This window comes from Eptatretus burgeri, chromosome 9 (genome assembly GCF_056783735.1).
Source record: "Eptatretus burgeri isolate ZD-2024b chromosome 9, Ebu_testis_v1, whole genome shotgun sequence".
In the NCBI taxonomy this organism is placed as follows: Eukaryota; Metazoa; Chordata; class Myxini; order Myxiniformes; family Myxinidae; genus Eptatretus; species Eptatretus burgeri.
In genome coordinates, this window is record NC_140969.1 from 50,282,641 (window position 1) to 50,303,154 (window position 20,514).

The 20,514-nt window shown below is 40.3% G+C and overlaps 1 protein-coding gene across 4 annotated transcripts in view; it reads right to left on the reverse strand.

Moving 5' to 3' along the window:
• LOC147020112 (pumilio homolog 1-like) overlaps positions 1–20,514 on the reverse strand; it is a 234,385-nt gene that overhangs the window by 175,194 nt on the left and 38,677 nt on the right. For 2 of the 4 annotated variants that reach the window (XM_085895138.1, XM_085895136.1), the window contains exons 3-7: positions 20,232–20,300; positions 14,361–14,463; positions 6,709–6,890; positions 6,344–6,507; positions 4,906–5,185 (exon numbers count right to left, since the gene is read on the reverse strand). In XM_085895138.1, coding sequence (XP_085751264.1) covers positions 4,906–5,185; positions 6,344–6,507; positions 6,709–6,890; positions 14,361–14,463; positions 20,232–20,300 — 798 coding nt within the window. Of the gene's footprint in view, positions 1–4,905; positions 5,186–6,343; positions 6,508–6,708; positions 6,932–14,360; positions 14,464–20,231; positions 20,305–20,514 lie in introns of those variants that run through there. The other 2 variants (XM_085895137.1, XM_085895139.1) reach the window with 2 other exon arrangements.

Below are 20,514 nucleotides of genomic sequence, written 5' to 3' on the forward strand. Positions count from 1 at the left end.
ATGATGAAATGCCGTATAACCCGCACACGAGTACAACCTGCAGTGGGAATTTTTGGAACTAATTTAACGAATAGCTCATGGGTTATTTACGGGAATATACGGTATCAACTTTATCACTAAAAAATACGGTACTTGTGTAGTTATATACTTGTGTAGTTCTGGGGCCATCTATACGGGTCATTCCATGTCAAATCATCAAAGAATCTGCCGTCATCTCTCAGATTTTTGTAAAACTTTGGGAACCAATTGGGACCCATGAAAAACGGCAAGAACTCAAATATTTTTGCTAACAGCCTCTTAATTAGTGAGATACAGACTAACGAACTTTGGACTAATTAGCACGACGTCGTGAATTCAAATGGCCATATCTCTAAAAGTATAACACCTAGAGAGCTGGTTTTGGTGTAATTTTAAAGGTATTTTCATGCCCTATGAATTTGTCTGGGCAACATTTTCCTACCTCCAACCACAAAAAAGTTATCACAAAATATAAACTTCAATCGTGAATCCCCAAAAAAATGTATCCTTCAAATTTCCTCAAATTCATCCCAGAGGTACCTTATGATGTCAAGAAGCTTCCACATAAATTTTGTGATGGGCACTCCAATAGTTTCTGAGATATGAGCAATAATGTACATGTACGTATGGCATATAGGTTCGAAAATCAGCATTTGTAATGTATTATACAATCAATAAGTGAGTTCAAGTACACAGTGTTCAGTAACCTGACTTAGGCTTTCAATTTCCTCTTCAATGCAGCAACAGCAGCACTTGTTTCTTCCCCTCAGGCCCAGTTGAAAATGAAAGTATATGATACTTCAAAGCAATTGATGGTCGTTCCCTGTGTTCCCTGTCATGGCTAGGTTACAATGATTGTATAATACATTACAAATGCTGATTTTCGAACCTATATGCCACACGTACATGTACATTATTGCTCATATCTCAGAAACTATTGGAGTGCCCATCACAAAACTTATGTGGAAGCTTCTTGACATCATAAGGTACCTCTGGGATGAATTTGAGGAAATTTGAAGGATACATTTTTTGGGGATTCACGATTGAAGTTTATATTTTGTGATAACTTTTTGTGGTTGGAGGTAGGAAAATGTTGCCCAGACAAATTCATAGGGCATGAAAATACCTTTAAAATGACACCAAAACCAGCTCTCTAGGTGTTACACTTTTAGAGATATGGCCATTTGAATTTGCGACATCGTGCTAATTTGTCCAAAGTTTGTTAGTCCGTATCTCACTAATTAAGAGGCTGTTAGCAAAAATATTTGAGTTCTTGCCGTTTTTCATGGGTCCCAATTGGTTCCCAAAGTTTTACAAAAATCTTTGAGAGATGACGGCAGATTCTTTGATGATTTGACATGGAATGACCCATACCTTAAACGCATATGCATGCACCACATGCATTCTTATCCTGCCCCCCACACTTTTGCCTTCCCGATATGGTCCACACATCCCGATTTCTTCCTCTCATTCCTAATTTATTCCCAATCCCACATCTGTTTTCTCTTTAGCTACCTTCCTCTGTGCTATATACTGCCTTTTCCAAGTCATTCCACCCCCAACCCCACCCAATCTTTTATTCAAGCAACATAATAACAATCAACGTACCCTACTCTTTACAGACAATGAGTGCTGCCAAAACATTTCCTGGACAAGGGCTATGCTGGGAAGTATACAGTCACCTTCCCTGCAATCAACCAGGGCAGGAATTTGGAATGTAGTGAGGGTGCCAGCAACAACTGCTGAAAGACACCGTGTGATATTTAACATTGACCAACTAATGCCAGCAGACGGGGCATCAAGTTAAACATCCATCCAAAGGACAGCGCACACAATGATGTACTACGCTGCCTATGAACCATGAAAATGACAGTTTATAGCAGAACCGAGATTTGAACCCATGCAAGACAGCTATCTCAGAGGTGTATGTGTATACCTCCAGAGCCGAGGCTATCCTGTATCCTGCCAGCTCTCATAAACAATATACAGTAAACCATCCATTTACATGTTTTTTGGTTTAGTTTTTTTTTTACATTTCACTCCAAACAGTCAATTAATTGTGACCATTTTTCTATATACACGACTACATTCACTTATACATGGTTGCACAGGTTGGTGGTCATGAGATGACACGATGGAAAACACGTTTGACTTCCCTCCCTTCCTGCCAACCCCGCCACCCACGCTGCCACAAATCAGTCTCTTCTCAGCTACCGTCATGTAAATACTGTACCAGTCTGCTCGGCCATACCCGCTAACCGTAACCCTTAATAAGTTTAATATAATTAAATAATGCGCGCAAAGAGGAAAGCCAGTGAAAGGGGCTCAAAATGTGATTTAATGTGACAGGAAAAAAAAAATCAATTATCTTAGTAGAGAAAGTGGAGATTCCAGAGAAGCTGGATAAGGGTGACAGTTCACATTCTGTGGCAAAAAGTTTAGGCCTGAATGAGTTGACCGAGCACACAATGAAAATAAATGAGATGAAAATTAGAACAACGGTTCCTGCTTCGTACACTATTACTGAGCAACTTATAAGGCAAATTATGAAATGCTGTGTCTTGAGGTGTTGCATAACTCACATCAAATATTTTCACCTATACCATATGCAGTTTTAGTTAATGATTGTTTTGAGTGTCCAGGCACTTGTCGCTATACGCACTACCGGTTAACGCATTTTCGCTGATAGGGATTTTTCTGCTGCCACATCCATAAGGGTAGTGGATCTGCTGAGACGGTGAGAACGGAAGGGGATTATTGCATTGTAAAGCGAAGGGTATGAAGACAGTACAGTACTATTATATTGTAAATTAATTCATTAAATCAGTGGGGTACCATTAAATGCATCTATTTTTTTTATTTGCACATCATCATTCTCACTTCGTTATTAATCTGCATGTCGTACTGCACTTTGGCATCATAATCAAGTGGTATGAAGTAACTTTTGCTGTGAGTAATTGCCATAACACTTTCCTCAAAACCTACAATACGAGTGGAAAACAACCTATATATACACACCGTCTTGCACCTGTGGTAAGAGGTCTCACCACCATTACTTTAACTCCCCACCAACACATCTTCAGGCCCTGACACACGCAATCTCTTCTCCTATTATTGTTGAGTATATTACTGTACTCATTTATTTTAATTCTATTTTGATGTATTTATGATGGGTATTCATTACCTCCACCCACCTTCAGTTTTCACCCTCGTCTGTGAACAAAATATCTCAAAAAGTTGTGGACGGATTGGAACGAAATTTGGTGAACAGGTGGGGTGTGTGACAAGGACAAATTGATTCCATATTGGTGAAGATCCAAATCCAAATCCGAGAATATTAAAGAGATTCATCACCCTTGAGTGATATCTCTATAAACGATATACAACATATCTCAAAAAGTTATGGACGGATTCAAACAAAATTTGGTGTACAGGTTAGGAGTGTGGCAAGAACGAATCAAATTGATTTTGGTGAAGATCCGGATAGGAGGATCTTAAAATTTTTTAAGTGATTCTTCACCATTGAGAGATGGGGCCAAACACTATATAGCACAATACTTTAAAAAGTTGTGGACGAGTTATGACAAAACTTGGTAGTTGAGTTGGTAAAGTGACCAGACCAAGCTGATTAGATTTTGTTTAAGGTTTGAATCCAGATCCGGCCCATCAGTAGGATCCAAAAAGTAAACTGTTCAGCCCGATTCAGCCTCTACCAAGTTTAATTATACATTTAGTGATGTTCTGTATTGAGTTACTGAGGTTTTAAATCTGTTATATTTAGTTAGGTTGTGTAAGATGTCTGGACATCAGCACCTCAGGAACGCAACTTCGATTTATTACACTGTCGATTGGAAAATATTTTTGTACACCGCTCCTTCCCAATTCCATATCTAGGCGATACATGGCATCATCACCGGGCGCCGAAGGAAGTATTCAGTTTTTACTCCGTTTGTTTGTTTTCTTGTTTGTCTGGGCGATATCTCAGGCATCCTTTGAGCTGGGAAGCTGAAATTTGGGGACAAAAGTGAAGATGTGCTTTGGCAAAAACAGTATCTATTGAATAATTAATTAATTAATTATCGATTTATTACTTATTTACTTTCTTTCTCATCTGTGCAATATCTCAAATACCTTTTGAGCTCGGAAGCCGTTATTTGGACATGGCAGTGAACAAGTGATATGGCTATAAAGGGTATTTTTGGCTTATTGATTAATCAGTTAATGGACTATTTTTTCATTGAATTACTTAATTTTCAAAAAGTTACAGATTCAGATGAAACAGGGGTGGTTTCGGTATGCTATGAGGCAATTGATTGAGAAATCAATTAGTTTATGATTATTTCTTTTAATGACACAATTAATCAATGAATCAATCAACTATTATACACCACTCCACCCCAAATCCATCTCCATATGCTGCATGGCGAGTATCATTTGTACCATTTACCTCAGAAGTGTACCGCTTGCTCCCAATTCCGTCTCCACGTGCAGCACGGCGGCATCGCCGGGTGCTGAAGGCACCCCGGCAATGTCGTGCGGTGGAGAATTTATTTATGTATTTGGCATGGGGGCGGTATACTTTGAATGTACCTCCACTTGCTTTTCTCTTTTTTTCGAAACATCTTTCAAAAAAATATTTTTTGGTTCAAAAAAAAAAAAAAAAAAAAAAATACTTTCATGGAACGCATCTAGTTTGTATAATGAGGAGTGCCAGTATAGGATGTGTTGGATGAATGTGGGAAGTTATCTTTTGATGCTGGAACCTAACCCCCTATTTCCTGTAGGCCTTTGGTATCTTTTCACACACTTTCCATACACAGTGTTTTCTAGGAACCTAACCATTGCATGTACATCCATCCAACAAGGTATTTTTTCTGGGATTCCCACCTGCTGCTGTGTGGAGTAATCAAAAAGGCCCACATTCATCGCTGGCGAATCCAAAGTCACAGTAGGACCTCCAGGGTATTCAAACGGTAACGTGTCTAAGCTGACAGTCTCCAGGGAATCCAAAGGCATGCTCGCCGTGTCTGCAGAACCAAAATCATCCATGCATGGCTTTGGCATACTTCCTCCTGAGAGTTGCACAATGCTGTCTGAAGTGGGGGGCACTTGTCCCAGGCGGTCTGTCAACTCCGTTGGTGATGATTGGTGGCTGCCTGGTGTGCGGCTGAAAAGAAAAAAAAAAAGAAAAGAAAAGAAAACAAGAAAGAAGAACATGAAAAGAGGATTCAATTGCAGCGATCATTTGTCCCTTTAGATAAATCTCTGAAACAGTTTATGCTCATCATAAGAAAATGTACATTAGATGGTAACCTGTAGAACTAGAGAGCCCATGGACTACCTTACCCTACACAGTGTTCAAGTGTATTAGTCAATTTAAATAAAATAATGATTTTAAAGGTCGTAAAAAAGAATTTCAGAAGTTTAGTGCCGTTGATGAAGTCTTGTACACCACATTATTAAACTTGTCCAAGTACTGCAAAACTGGAAGTTTTTAGAAGTGATAAGAAGGCGATTTGTGTTCTCGTGTTCAAGCATACAATTCAATATAAATATAATAAAGTTTGTAAAAGTCGTATAAAAATTTAATTCCTTACCGCCATTGTTGCAGTGGCGGCAGTGGCGATTAAACCACCCTATCTAACATGTCAGATTCGTTATTTGTGTCAGTAAGTTTCCTGTTTAGAATGATTTTCAATTTTGCTTGACTGCCAGACAGGCACACAGAGTAAAGATATTACCTCCTCTCTGCGCATCTGCGATTGGGACAAATTCAGAGCCAAAGTACTGCTAAACTACAAGTTCGTTTTTCTGATTCATGTTGAGATTAGTGTTCAAAATATAACATTCAATTGAAATCAAGTTGTTCCTCGATCATAAACTGACGTTTGTGGATGGATGGACAGACAGACAGAGGTGAACCAATTATTTAACCCTGAGTTTCGCTTCACGTGTGCGGAGTAATAACTCGAGGATAACCCAACAGTGCAAGTATGACACCTGCACTGTTACCACAATATATATTTAAATGAAAGATCTATATTTATGGAAAACATCAAAGATAGCATAATGATTATTAATTTTCAACACAGCAATATTTTGTTCACAAACATGATAAGGTGGAAGCTTGCAGGAAAGTCTCATGAGGGTAGAAAAAGGCCAAAATCAGCTGCTGCGCAACACCGGTTGATAAACTCCAATGCAGTACAAGTATTATGAGACCAGGACAGAAATCATTAAAAAAAAACTAGAGTTAGTTGGCTTGCAGTAACCACCGGGTTCATAACATGCAAAGGAGGAGACAATAAAATAAAATAAAACACACCTGAACTCCTTCATGTCAGCATCAATGCCGTTAGGAATGGCCATGGCAGTTTTCAACATGCTTTCATCATTCTTGAGCTCAGCTGTCTGATCTTCATCAAAAGGTGACGACCTACCCTTCTTCTCCGTACCTGGCACTTCACTACTCTCCTGCTCAGAAGAACCCTAAAAGAGATGTAATTGCAAAGGTGTGTGCAGCTCTGAGAAACTGGTCAAGGTTGAGCAAGTCTTTTGGACTATTTTGTTTAAATAATTTTTCAACAAAACATGCAAAAGGTGGCCATTAACAATAAAGTAATAGTTTCCTTAAGTATGCAAAAAACAAACAGTTACACAACTGAGTTCCAGAAAAAATGGATCACTTACAAATGCTTTGCGAGTGCGCGAGTCATGCTTGTCTCCTGGTGAAGGACTGAGGACATATTCCACCATGCTGACACCCAAGCCATCTGTTTCAGAACGAGGCGACAGCACCAACCCCATGTCACTACTTCCGAAGGAACCTTGGCCGGGTCGTCGTACCATGATGGGCTGAGAGAGCGAATGCTCTGTGTGGTGTACACAAGCCTCATTAGTGCAGCCATGATCTCTGTAAACAACATCCGTAGATTGTCGTAACTCATGTCACAAATGATAAAGTTGGTTTTTTAATGTTTTGTTTGTTTGTTGGTTTGTTTTCTCACAAAGAGGAACAGCTATAAACAAAACTACAATCGATTAACATAGTTCTTCTGTTTTGGTTTAATAAAGGTATTAGAGGCTCAAGGAAACGCAGAATGATGGAGAGCAATGGATCAACATTCAAAAAGGGGCAAAGGGAAAACAATGGAACAATCAATCAATGGATGCACAATCGCACAAGAAGAACTGCAGGAGAATGGTGAGAACAAGGTCTCAGCAGGTGTACAGTTTGGCAGTCAAAATCGGAGAGTGCATGACGTAGTGTTGGGCAGCAGATTTGTAATCCCAAAAGGGAAAATCGTGACATTGGACTCAGAAAGATGGTTCCACAGGTTAAAAATAATAATAATAATAACAAGAGTAATTCGACTGCGCGCAGTCGACGGGTATGCCTCTGCTCTCCCGCACAAACACTTGAGTATTGACATATTTGACCCTTGGCCTTTATCACATCTGGCCCAAAATATAATCAGTCAATTGCCCTGTCTAACTTTACCTTTGTACCAAGTTTGATGAAATTCTGTCGAATATTTGAGTTATGGCGTAAACAGTAAAATTTCAGAGTTTGACCTTGACCTTTATAATAGCTGGCCCAAAATCTAATCACTTCATTGCCCCGTCTTACTTTACCTTTTTACCAAGTTTGATGAAATTCTACAATTCGCTTCTCGAGTTATCGCGTAAACGAAAATCCGGACGGACAACCCGGAAAAATAATGCCTCCGGCACCCTTGGTGCGGAGGCATAAAAAAGAGAGGAGTATGAAAGAATGGAGGTGAGCATCGAGTTTAGACTTCGGGAGCAGAACAAGGAAATGGATTCTACAGAACACGTGCAACCTGGAAAAGAAGGGGTTGGGTGGAGAAGCGAGAGGGTTGTAGGCACAGGACTAGAATAGAACAGGTAAAAAAGTGCAAGGCCACAAACCTGACCACAGTGAGTAACAAGCAGAAAATAACAGCAACAAAAAAAAAAGTCCCCAAAAAAAATTCTTCCAATTCCTCTTTACAACCAATTCTTTGAACGCATGCATGTTGAACCAGCATTAATTATTATGCATTTAGCACACTCGAGACCAGTGGATTAGGAAGAAATGAAATGCATACAATGGCCTAATATTTTCAAAAGGTGGAGTGGGATCTTCAACCACCAGCAGTAAATGCCCATAGACAATCACAGGATGGCCAGCCTAACATACGCTCCAAAGGAAGGCATATTACCTCCACCACCAAACGTGGAGGAGGTGATGTTTTCACCCCTTTCTGTCTGTTTGCTCGTTAATTGCCGGAATCCTTCGGATTTCGGCAATTATGTTGGTCGGTTGTGTGTGTCATTCTGTGTGTCTGTCTGTTTGTTTGTTTGTGTGCTTGTTTACCCTGAAGCAGCCACACCGTTTCAGCAATCATGACCAAACTGGTACAGACGTCGGCCATGGTCCAACTTAGACACTTGTCGTTTTTGGTGAATCTCGGTCAAAGGTCAAGGTCACCAAAAAACCGAAATTCTTATTTTCGCAATAACGTCCACTAAAATGGTCGTATCGACTTCAAACCAAATCCAAAATGTGCATCTTCTAATACTGCATCCAACCATATGTCTCATAGAGGTGTCACACCAACACCCTTCTTAGCGGCCGGGGGTCGAATGTCGGGGGGGGGGGCGTGGGTCAAAACTTTCAAATTGCGATAAAAACGCCATTTCAAGTCTGATTAACTTCCAAGTTATGATCATGACCAAACTAAGTGCTTTAACTCATTAAACAGTAGCACTATCGACTTATAAGAACCAAATTGATTTCCAAGTTTTTGTTTTTTTCAGAGATCATGGAGATATGACAAAGTTATTCCGGCAATTCCTTGCTCAACAAGCAAGTTCATTTGTTTGTTTGTCTGTTTGTGCGCAGGATATCTTAAAATATGTGGACGGATTGTGGACAGGTTGCGTGTTTGAGAAGGACGATCTGATTAGATTTTGGTGAAGTCCGAATCCGGATCTGGATATAAGAATTATTTCATTTTTAAAGTGCTTCTTCACCATTGAGAGATAGGGCCAAAAAGGATACCATACTGTATAGCATGATATTTCAAAAATGTATTGGGCCCGATATGTTCTCGTGGATCAGGCATTACGTGGCAGAGGTATGCGCTCCACAGAGTGCCCTTCTTGTCATTGTTGCAATGCCCTGCCTAAGACTAAATATGATTAGAGATTATGGTCGGGCCAGGAAGCGATCCCAGAATGGACAGCTCAAAGGGGAGTATGGCTACCTTTGAACAATCGACATCTTCCCATTAGGTTATTGTAATATCCATTGATTAATTACAATAAATGTACAAATATCTTTGTTGCAATATGGTGCAAATAATGTCAACACTAATCTGATTTTCTTTATATGTTCAGGAAAAAGAAAGAAAGAAAAAAAAGGAGTGTTGCTTTCACTTTTTGTTTTACATGGAACTTGCAAATCAGATTGTAAAACTGAATCATTTTAAAGAAGAAATGCCACAGCTGAACCATTTCATAAAATCAGTTGTTCTTTAATTGCTTCCAGAATTGTTGGAGTTTTACAGTGCAGAGCCTAGGATTCGAAAATTGGAAGGGCACAAGTCAAATCATGTTGAGAATGTCGATGGTCTTAGGAAAAATAAAAAATGCCAAAAATGTACAACGCCAAAAAAATATATAAAAAGGTTAGCGAAGGAAGAGGGGGGGGGGGTTTAAGCAAAGGAGGATTGGAGTGATGGCACAATTCAAAGAGCCTACAAACAAGGATATGATATTTTAAACAATAAAATCTAAAATAATTAAAATTAGCGTTTGAAAAATTGAAACGGTCTTTCATGGTGGCCTAAGGAAATCCAAATCATAATCAGGAATGTACATGTTTATGAAAATGTAATTCAAAGACAACTACGTACTTGCGAACGTACATTTATGACATACACCAAGGGAAAGGTGTGGGAGAGTGGAGGAGGAATCCAAATATACCCCTTTCACACTAAAAAAGTCTGAGATATATATCTGATTTTATCCCACCGCTACCTCCACAAATTTGGAGCTTCACACAACACTTTTATTTATTTTTTCACACGGGGGAGGAGGTTTTAGGGCCGATAACACGAGGTATTTTAACCCTGCTCAGGACCAGGGTTAACTCAGAGGTAACCCTGTACCCCGGGGTATTAGATATCGTGTAAAACATGCAGGGTTTATTTAATGGTGGAGTAAAGGTTTATGTAATATTGTGTGATCAAAGGTCAAAAGTATTGTTTAATGGTGCTCGGCCGCCAAATTACCAGGCAGCACAAAAGATAAAAACAAGCTGCAGCCGGCTTCGACAAGCCTCAAACAGCACTCTAAATATTTTAATCTTCAAAGCTGTCGTCAGCGTCGCCTGCTGTGGCTGGACCATATACTCCATCACAAAATCTTCAAATTCAAGAGAAAAACAGCAAGCGCAGCGACAGGAACAGGTGGCAGTTTGTATGTGTGTGCCAGTACTGCGAATGCTGCCACTGTAAAGCAAAGCATTGTCAATGTGAGTCCAACTGGATTCACGGGATGGTAATCATGAGCGTAGAGTCTGAAAAGGCACCAAAATACCCCGGGGAAGCTTGTTCCAGGTTGAGCAAACCAGCAAACCATGTTCCGGGTTGAGGTTGAGCAAAAGAGGAAGACATTTTCCCCCAGGGTAAGCAGTGGGTGTGGAAGGGGCAATAGAAAAAAAAAAATCAAAATTACTCAGGGAAGGGGTGGGGGAGGGGGGGTGTAGTGGTTTGGAGGAATCCAAATAGAGAAAAATCAAGAAGAAAAAAAAAAATTAAAAAAAACCAACAACAGAGCATGATGGGAAAGAAAAAGCTGGTTAGCATACGAGAGAAAAGAGGAGAAAAAACAAAACAAAAAAACACAAGGTGTGGGAGGAGGTACAAGTCCAAATAGAAAAATTAATGTGCATAATAAATGGTAAATAAACATGCACAATTCTCTTCTTTCATCTGCAGCATATTGCTGTAGGTTGCATCATTACTAGGAGTGTGACTGTGCTGCTGAACATGTGTAATAAAAGAAAAACACGACAAAATGAAATTTGTCTGATCTCTCGGAAAGGCACTGAAGTCTGGTCATACATACCTCAACATTTTAAAGGATGATTGGCAGATAGTTATATGCCAAGTGTGAAAGGGAAGCCTGTTTGGTAGGACAGTTAATAATAGCCTGTTAACTGTCGAGGATTTCCGTTCTTGGTTTTTTTTAACAATTCAACTCACCATTACCAAGGTGAGTGACGCATAAATGGAAAGAAATCCTCAGATATTTGAATAGCTGAGTGAAGAATAAGTCAAAAAACGACCGTTTACACAAGATAGTCTAGTGCCAAAGCAAAACGCCACGATAAATGTCACGTATGCAAAAATCAACACACTAATCCAGAGTGAGTAAAAAAAACTCCATTTTTCATGAGGTAGAGCCAAAGAGAAAAGGAACGTAAAAACCCAATTTATACCAGGATTCATAAATCTGACAAAAGAAATTTCATGAGTGTGTGCACATATATGCGTAGAATGTCAAAAAAATCATCAAAAGCACGTGTTTAAAAAAAAAAAAATAGGACCACTGTACCTGTAGCTTATCTGGGCCCTGGCCTAATGTTGTAACGTAAATTTGGTAGAACTCTGACTGGTGGGTCTGGTGAGGAAGATTTCTGAAGGGATTTACGTGATATTTCCAATTTTTTTTTTAAATCAAGTCCACCATTTTGACACACTTCTGGTCATGTGATCGGCATGACATCCGCAATTTAACATCATGACCCTGTCCTAATGTTGCAACCCAAATTTGGTAGCGTTCTGATGGGTGGGTCTGGAGAAGAAGATTTTTAAAGGAATTAATGCGATTTTCCCAAAAGTTAACCAAGTCGGCCATTTTGACATGCTTCCAGTCAGGTGATCAGCATGACTTCCACAATACAATTAATTAATATCCCTACCCTAGCATAATGTTGCAAACCAAATTTGCTGGCATTCTGACAGGTGGGTCAAGAGATTTTGGAAGGAATATGGGTGACCGCCATTTTGGCACACTTCCTGTCACGTGATCAGCATGGCCTCCGCAATTTCACATTAGGACCGCGTCAAAATGTTGTGACCCAAATTTTGTACGATTCCGACTTGCGGGTCTGGAGAAGAAAAAAAAAATTGAATGAATTTATGCGATTTTCACAAAAATTGACAGTCAGCTATTTTGACACACTTCTAGTCATGTGATCAGCATAGCCTCCACAATTTAACAACAGGACCCTGGCCTAATGTTGTGACCCAAATTTTGTAGCATTCTGACTGGTGGTTCTGGAGACTATTTTAAAAAAAGTTTACAGTCAGCCATTTTGACCTACTTAAAATCATGTGAGCGGAACTAGCTTTGCAATTCCTGTTACCAGGCAGGAGAGGAACGTTGCTGCAAAATTTCAGCCAGATTGGCCCAGCAGTTTGGCCGGAGGACTCGAAAAAGGAGACGGATGGACGGTGCATGATGACAATACCTTATATGGAATGTAAATTCCAGATAAGCTAATAATAGTCACAAAAGAACAAAGTTTGAAATGACAAATAAAAGAAAAAAAAAAAGGGACAGTTTGAAGAATGAGCATGTTGCCACACATCAGAAAGGCTGTGGCAATAGCAGTACAACAATGCAATGGATATCTAAAACTGTTGGGGAAATCCCCAGAATTACAAGTTCTTCAATGAAAAACAACTTGCTTAACCATAAAGCTACAAGTTGGTGATCATTATATATGAAGCTAAATTTCTATGAAGAGAGGGAAAAGGCTGAAAGTGGCATTTTGACGGCAACTGAATGCCGAAATAATGATGAAAACCCTAACATTGACCAAAAAAAAAGATAGCACATTCAATTGCCAAATTTAAGGAAAACCCCCGACCCCACCCCCACCAACCACCCACCTTTAAACAAAAATATGGAATAGCTTATGGTGCATGGAAATGATAGGTGCTGGAGAAACTTGAAATAAAAGCAGACAAATATCATTCATAGCACACCTAAATGTTATACACATCATGGTGAAAGCTACTTTCAGTCAGAAAATAACATTGCAAATATGCAAATGCAGTACAGTCGAACCTCTTTTATCCAGAATGGTCAGGACCAAGGCTGCTCCAGATAAATGATATTTCCGGTTAATTGATGTATATAGTTACATTTTTGGGGGGGTGTCATGTTACGTTGTACCCTAACCTCAGCATGCACCTTCTTTGACGTGTAAGAACAGATGCGAAAACCCAAATTTTTTCCGGAGTTTTCGCTAAAGTCTGTATTTCTGTCTCTGCTTTATTAATTGATCTGGGATTTCACTAGTGCACTTGCTGTATCAATTCCCACAAGTTAACATTTTAAAGAGTAATTGTGAATGAACTTAAGGTGTTTGGCAAACATGTTTGGCTTTCAAGAGAACAACTCGTGATAAAACCCAGCTCAGGTAAGCTCAGTTCAGATCGGCTTTGTTTGACGATAAAGCCTTTCAACAAACCACTCTAAAAACCCAATTAAACGTCAAATTTTCTCCAGATGTTTTACATACAAGTCTAGAGGGGGACAGGTGACTACTGCAAAGGTCACCCACCAACAACCACCAAGAGCTTAAAATTAGTGCAAAGTTAGCACGTGAAAATCCTTCATTTTTTGGAGGCCATGATTTTTTGGATTTTTTTTTTCTCCAGATAATGGATCTACTAATGACCGTTTTTACAGCCATTTTTCCCTGCTGTGCAGGGGTTTGGCTTTTTGTGAGGCAATGTTTTATGGCCGGATGCCCTTCCTGACGCCAACCCTGGTCGCCTCTTACGACACACAGGGATATGGTACACCTATTCTAACCGGGGCATACACCGGGACCAGTACACTGGCACTCATTTCGCCAACCTCGGAAGGATGACAGGCTGAGTCAACCCCCTGGTGTTAATTCAGCAGCCAACGGGGCTTGAACTCGGGACACTGGGATCCCAAGCCGCCACCCTAACCACTAAGCCAACACCAGGCTTCAGATAATGGATCTACTGTTATTTGGATATCTGGATTAAAATAAAAAATAAATAAAAATGAAAAAAAAGGTTATACTGTACTGCACTACATTAGAGAGCAAGCAAGATAACAGTCACTGTTGGTCTTACAGCATTTGACTTATTGGAACTGAATCACTAAAATATTTCACTTTCCCTGAACACTACCAATCCCACGACCACACCCTACCCCCACCCACCACCATTGGAAAGTACAAAAATCCTTAAAGTAAAAGAACAAGCATCATATATACTGACCTGAAGATGCCCACGCATTGTCTCGCCACTCGCCCAGAAACAAGCTTTTGGGTTCAACCTTTGTGGACACGTCACCATCCCACAGCTTCTTTGATGGTAACAGCTAACGGGAGAGAAAAAACAAAACAAAACATCCCCCCCACCCTCTCCTCAATAATTAAGCACCGACCTCATGCTCCAAGCTTTAATTTTGAGCCAACGATTTCCCATTGCAAAAAAAGTACCTTTTCCGGTTCCAAAAAACATAAATTCCCATTTAATCTCATCAATGAAAAAAAAAGGCATAATTATTTGTGTACTTGCATTGAAAAATAATTCAATTTTCTTTAAGTCTGCAGCCCTTAAATCCTCTGTGGCACCCTTGGCTGTGTATTTTGGATTTGAGGAGAACAACTTGGGAGAGCTTTTAGGAGAGCAAATGGTGGGAATTGAAAAATGCAGAAACCGGATCCGTGGTACTCTAAATTAATCTTTACTAGCGGAGTACCCGCCCTATGGGCGATCTTGTTCCAAGCATGCAACACGTTCTTCTGACGGCATACCTTTATTTGGGCTGTGTATAGACAACTGACAGCTTTATAGAGGCAAAAAAATATATAAAAAATTGGTTACTTGCATGAAGCAAAAACATATCTACTGCATACAATTCAAAACACCCCACCGCACTGGAAAACGTGGGGACAGGAATACTGCACTGTAAATGGTCGAGACTTGTAATACCCTCCCCCAGTTGGAGGCAGCGCTACATGATACACATTTACAAAGAGAATTTGCCTCCACCCCCTCCCCCAAGATCACTGGCAAAGATAAAAACACCCCTCTAAACTAACTGGGGTTATGCTAATCCTATGTAGCAAGTCTGGATGTAATTGGCCCACAACTGTAGGAGTAGCGTGACAAACAAACACACAAACACCGGTTCGTTAATTACAATAAGGAAAATTACCCCCGTGTGGGGGTGACGGTCATCTCTATAATACCACAAGTTCTCAATGTTCAGTTAAAGTAACCGCGAAACAGTCCAAACTAACCGTTTAGATTGAAATAGTTCACAGAGATACACTAGGATAATACTATTAATGACATAATTAATAAATATGTATTGTTCATTTAGTACCCGGATTAACAGCAGAATCACCAGTAAGTGCAATACGTGGTTTTCCGGTGTGTCCACTCTCTGGGGACATTTCACTTCCGGTTGTAGAAAACAAACGAAAAAATAGGCTTAGCTCTCAGAGATTATGATAATCCTGTAGATTATTCTTCACTGATTATAATGCAACTTTCAGAATGAAAATTTGGTCAAGTATTTATAGAGATATTGAGGTTTGAAAAATCGTTAGAGCGAGCAAATTCATTAATTATTAATTCCACAGAAGTTTCATGACACTGCACAAAGTAACATGTCAGGTATGAAAAAACATTTTGTATGCCAGATTCATTAATTATTAATTCATTAATTATGGAATGTACTCATTGATATATTAATCAGAAAGCCCGAAGCATGTAGCATAATTTATCACTTATCCCCTCATCCAGGATCCGTGGCCTCGCCCCACAGCCTGCAGCCCTATGTCCGCCGGTGATTATGTTAGATATCATCACAATCGAGAGGAGCCTGCGGATTATCCCTGCTGATGCACTGAATTGATGCAATCGTTCAGCCAGAATATTCGTTGTCAAGATGTTGCGTGATTAAATCACCAATTCAGTCACTCGAATTTATACCGCCGACATACTTCTTAACAATCACCTTCGCCCCAGAAACCACAGTCAATCTGAACCACGCTGGCCACTGCTCAGACGCCATGACCGGACTACTGTGCAGTTCTACTACGCAGTTTGGTTAAAGACATTTTGGCATTTTGGCATTTTGGCGTGCGCGCACGAAATTATATTTTGAAAATAAATGCCGACGTTTACATTTCGGGTTTTGAAACTTTTGCACCTTCGGTGGAAAATGTATAAATATAAAATTACCCCCGTGCGGGAGTGACGGTCATCTCTGCGAGAAAATATATAGCCTCCTGAAGGTAGGGCAGTTTTTGCAAACTTTGAAGTCACGTGACGCGAAAACGAAAGCGAATATCAAAAATCCGGCCTGACAAAATTTAGATATTGTCCCATAGATTTATATGCCACAATCAAATTCAAGATCGCTTGAGAAATGTTGGAGGAAATAGATTTTGAAAATCGTCATTTTCGCATGAAAATCGTCATTTTCGCATTTTTTGCCAACTCTGAAGTCACGTGACACGAAAACGAAAGTGAATATCGAAAATCCGGCCTGACCAAATTTAGATATTGTCCCATAGATTCATATGCCACAATAAAATTCAAGATTGCTTGAGAAATGTAGGAGATAGATTTTGAAAATCGGCATTTTCGCATTTTTTGCTAATTTTGAAGTCACGTGACACGAAAACGAAAGCGAATATCGAAAATCCGGCCCGATCAAAATTTAGATATTGTCCCATAGATTCATATGCCACAATCAAATTCAAGATCGCTTGAGAAATGGCGGAGGAGATAGAATTTGAAAATCGGCATTTTCGTAACTTCAAAGGCCTCGTGACCTTGACCTTCACCTTTGGTGACCTTGAAAGTCATACCATCGTGTACGTCTCACAAACCTTTATCAGGATCACTTATGACCAGATCTCCCGCTTCAACTTCATTGTGGAAGGAGGGCGGACGGACGGATCGTCACCTCTCCTCTCAACACCAATATTATTCGGTCATGCTCGAAGAGATGACCTAAAAAAGGCTAAAAATGTGTTTTATATTTATATTTCATTTCTCCTTCCTTCCTTCTTTGCGAATCGCATCAGCGTTTTTGGCCATCTTCCAGATCACGTGACGATCAAACGGGAAGGAAATTCAAAAATTAACCCCGTGCGGGAGTGACGGTCATCTCTGCGAGAAAATATATAGCCTCCTGAAGGTAGGGCAGTTTTTGCAAACTTTGAAGTCACGTTACGCGAAAACGAAAGTCACGTTACGCGAAAACGAAAACATTATTCTTAACAAACTGGGACAGGAACAATGCAGACATGAGAGGCTGAATGGCCTTTTCTTGTGCCAAAGTTACCTGTGTATCTTTGTGTAACGTTGTTAAGAACAGGAAGAAATGGGGAGGGGAAGACAGAGAGTTGGGGTGAGGGTGCATGGATTTGGAAGAGGGAGATTGAGATGCTGAGAAAGGGGGGGGGGGTTTGAGGACTTGGTGTTGGAAGGGCGGGGTTAAGTACTTGGTGATTGGGGCAGTTGAGGACTTTAATAAGAAAGGGGGAGGGGATGACAGAGTTGGCTTTGGAGGGAGGGCAGAGAGGGGACAAAGTTAGGATAGGGGAGTTTGAGGCTTTTGATGACATTGGGTTCAGAGGGTGTTTGAGGATTTCAAGAAAGGTGGAGGGGAGCACAGAGTCAGAGTTGGGAGGGGGTTGAGGATTTGGGATTGCGTGCATGTGTGTCGGGGGTGGGAGGGGGGTTTAGGGACCGAAAGTAACATTTTGCATAATGAGGAATTTCAATGGATCCCACATAGTCCCTTTGGGTCTTCTAGGTATTTTGAGTCCACGTGGTCTTTTGGGTCGCCTGGGTCTTTTGGGTCCCCTGGGTCTTTTGGGTTCTCGGAGTTCTTTTGCGTCCTCTGGGTCTTTTGGGTATTTTCAGTCTTCGGGGGTCCTCGGGTCTTTTGTGTCTTTTCAGTGTTTTGGGTGGTCAGGGTCATTTGGGTCTTTTGGGTCCTCAGGGTCATTTAGGCACTCGGAGTCGTTTGGGTATTTTGGGTTTCTGGGTACTCGAGTTTAAGTATTTCAGGTTACAATTGTGGGTGACGTCAGGGCAGCTGTCCAACCAATGGGTGAAGAGTGGAGACACACACATATATCCATACATACATACATACATACCATAAAATTCGGACTATTAGCCGCAACTTTTTCCCTCAACTTCGACCTCTGCGGCTAAAATAACGATGCGGCTTGTTTATGGATTTTTCCGATGTTGCTGGTTTTCCCGATGACGCGTTCAGGCCAAATCAAGTTGTTGTCGTCAGTCTCCAGTCTATGTTTAGATTCACATGAGGTTTCAAAACTGGTTTTGACTCTTCGTGAATTCAAAACTCACTGTAAAAGTCCTCTTCCTGCAGAAAGTCAATTAATTTTCCTGACTCATCGCAGAGAGGTTATTCTTCTTACTTGGATTGATGTCGTTATTTATCTATATGGTATTTATATTCACGTTTATTACCTTGCATTGTTAACCGGAACTTGAAAAACGTAGAATGAGCGAGGTAAACCACAGCTGAGCTAGAAAAAGTTCAATCCACACTCAAGGTGTCTTCCCTGATCGCCGCGGCTGTTTGTGTGTTTCCCTGCTTTCTTCAGTGATGAGTTTGCGACCTCAGAATATATTTAGAGAGATATTGATTTGGTAAGAGTACGGTATGAAGAAACAAGAGGTCCACACGAGGAATTCAAAACTCACAGAGGGGCGAACTTTCTCGCTGCAAAAAGTCAACAAAGGCTTTCAGAGGTAGGAAATGCCAATGGCCCGAACTGGAAGACGAACTTGAAGACTGGGTTAACACACAGAGAGTGGATGGTCGGGGTGTTTGTACTGTTCAGATTAGACTCAAAGCAAGATCGATCACTTTTTGTGGCTAATTTTCGGACGTTTTTGCGCTTGGTTTTTTGTGCAACATTTGCGGCTTATAAACCAGTGCGACGTGTGTGTTTAAATTTCAGATTTGTTTAAAATTTAGCAGGATGCGGCTTGTATAACGATGCGCTCAATGGTCCGAATTTTACGGTACATACATACATATGCTCCATTATAAATTACATCAATGCATGCTCATCTGCAAAGGATTGTGCTGACATGGCAGCATGCACATTGATACAAATACACCAGAGGGGTTGCCATCACTTCCCAGGCACGTTTCAATAACTTTTCTATTCTGAGTGGTTAAGGACGGTCACTTTTGATCGACCATAATCCACAGATTTGCCACCAAGGGACTTCATAAGAGTTTTCACTTTGTGTTTCAAGTGTTTCCTTTGATTTTCTTTGCATTAAAAAAATGGCAATCTCATCTGTATTTCGACCATTTTTCAACGAAAAAAAGTTTCTTCAAAAATAGTTTCTTCACTATATTGGTGACATAATGGTTCAAGTGTCACCTTTCCTCAAATTTCAACCCTTATATCCGCTCTGAGTGTGGAAGGTCGGAGGTTCAAACGCCGGCAGAATTAAACCAAAGACATTTAAAATGGTACAAGCTTGCTTCCTTGACGATTATAAAGGATTGAACTGTGCTCACGCTCAAGGTATAGATGATATACAGAAGGTCTCGTCGGTAAGTATCCCTTGCACATAAAATTGCGCGTTTTTTTTTTTTTTTTTACGACTTTTCGTAATTACTCTGTGGGAAATAAGTTGTACACAATCGTAAATAATATATCTGCAATTCTACAAATCGAGACTTTTATTCGGAAATTTACTCCATCCCGTACTCCCCCCCCCCCCAGTGTCAAATTAAGTTTCCTATTTCAAATCACAGATTCTGTGAATTCCATCCATTATCCCCGGTTAAGAAAAATCACTGACTAATAATTTCACCAGCATTTAGTATAACGAATAAAACTCATCAGTAAAGCCAATCTTGCTTTGAAAGCCCAGGATTAGCATTTCCTATAACACCACAATACAACGTTATTGCAGGGATTGAACTAATATTAATAACAACTTCCAAAGCTTGTAGAACGACCTTTAAAAATCCACAATGAGTAGATGTGTCACGAAGGACCCCAGGGAACATATGTAAACTTAGCGGAGTGATAAGAAAAATGCAGCAACAATACATACCTCCCCCATCCCACGTCCTTCCAACGCCAATGCCTGAAAACCATGGTTCAGATCTTCCATAGAACGGCCCTGAAAAAGAGACCCGTTTCACATAGTCTCAGGTTTTTTTGCAGGCCCTCTGGAGATTTCACGACTTCATAAAGATAGTTCAAAGGCAAAACAAAATACACAAACCCAATCTCAAATCACCCCTCCTCCCCTGCCCCCAAAATTACACCCAGCCTGTGACCTTCATCAATACAAAGATGTTTCCAAACATTGACTCATAAATGCTCAAATCAGG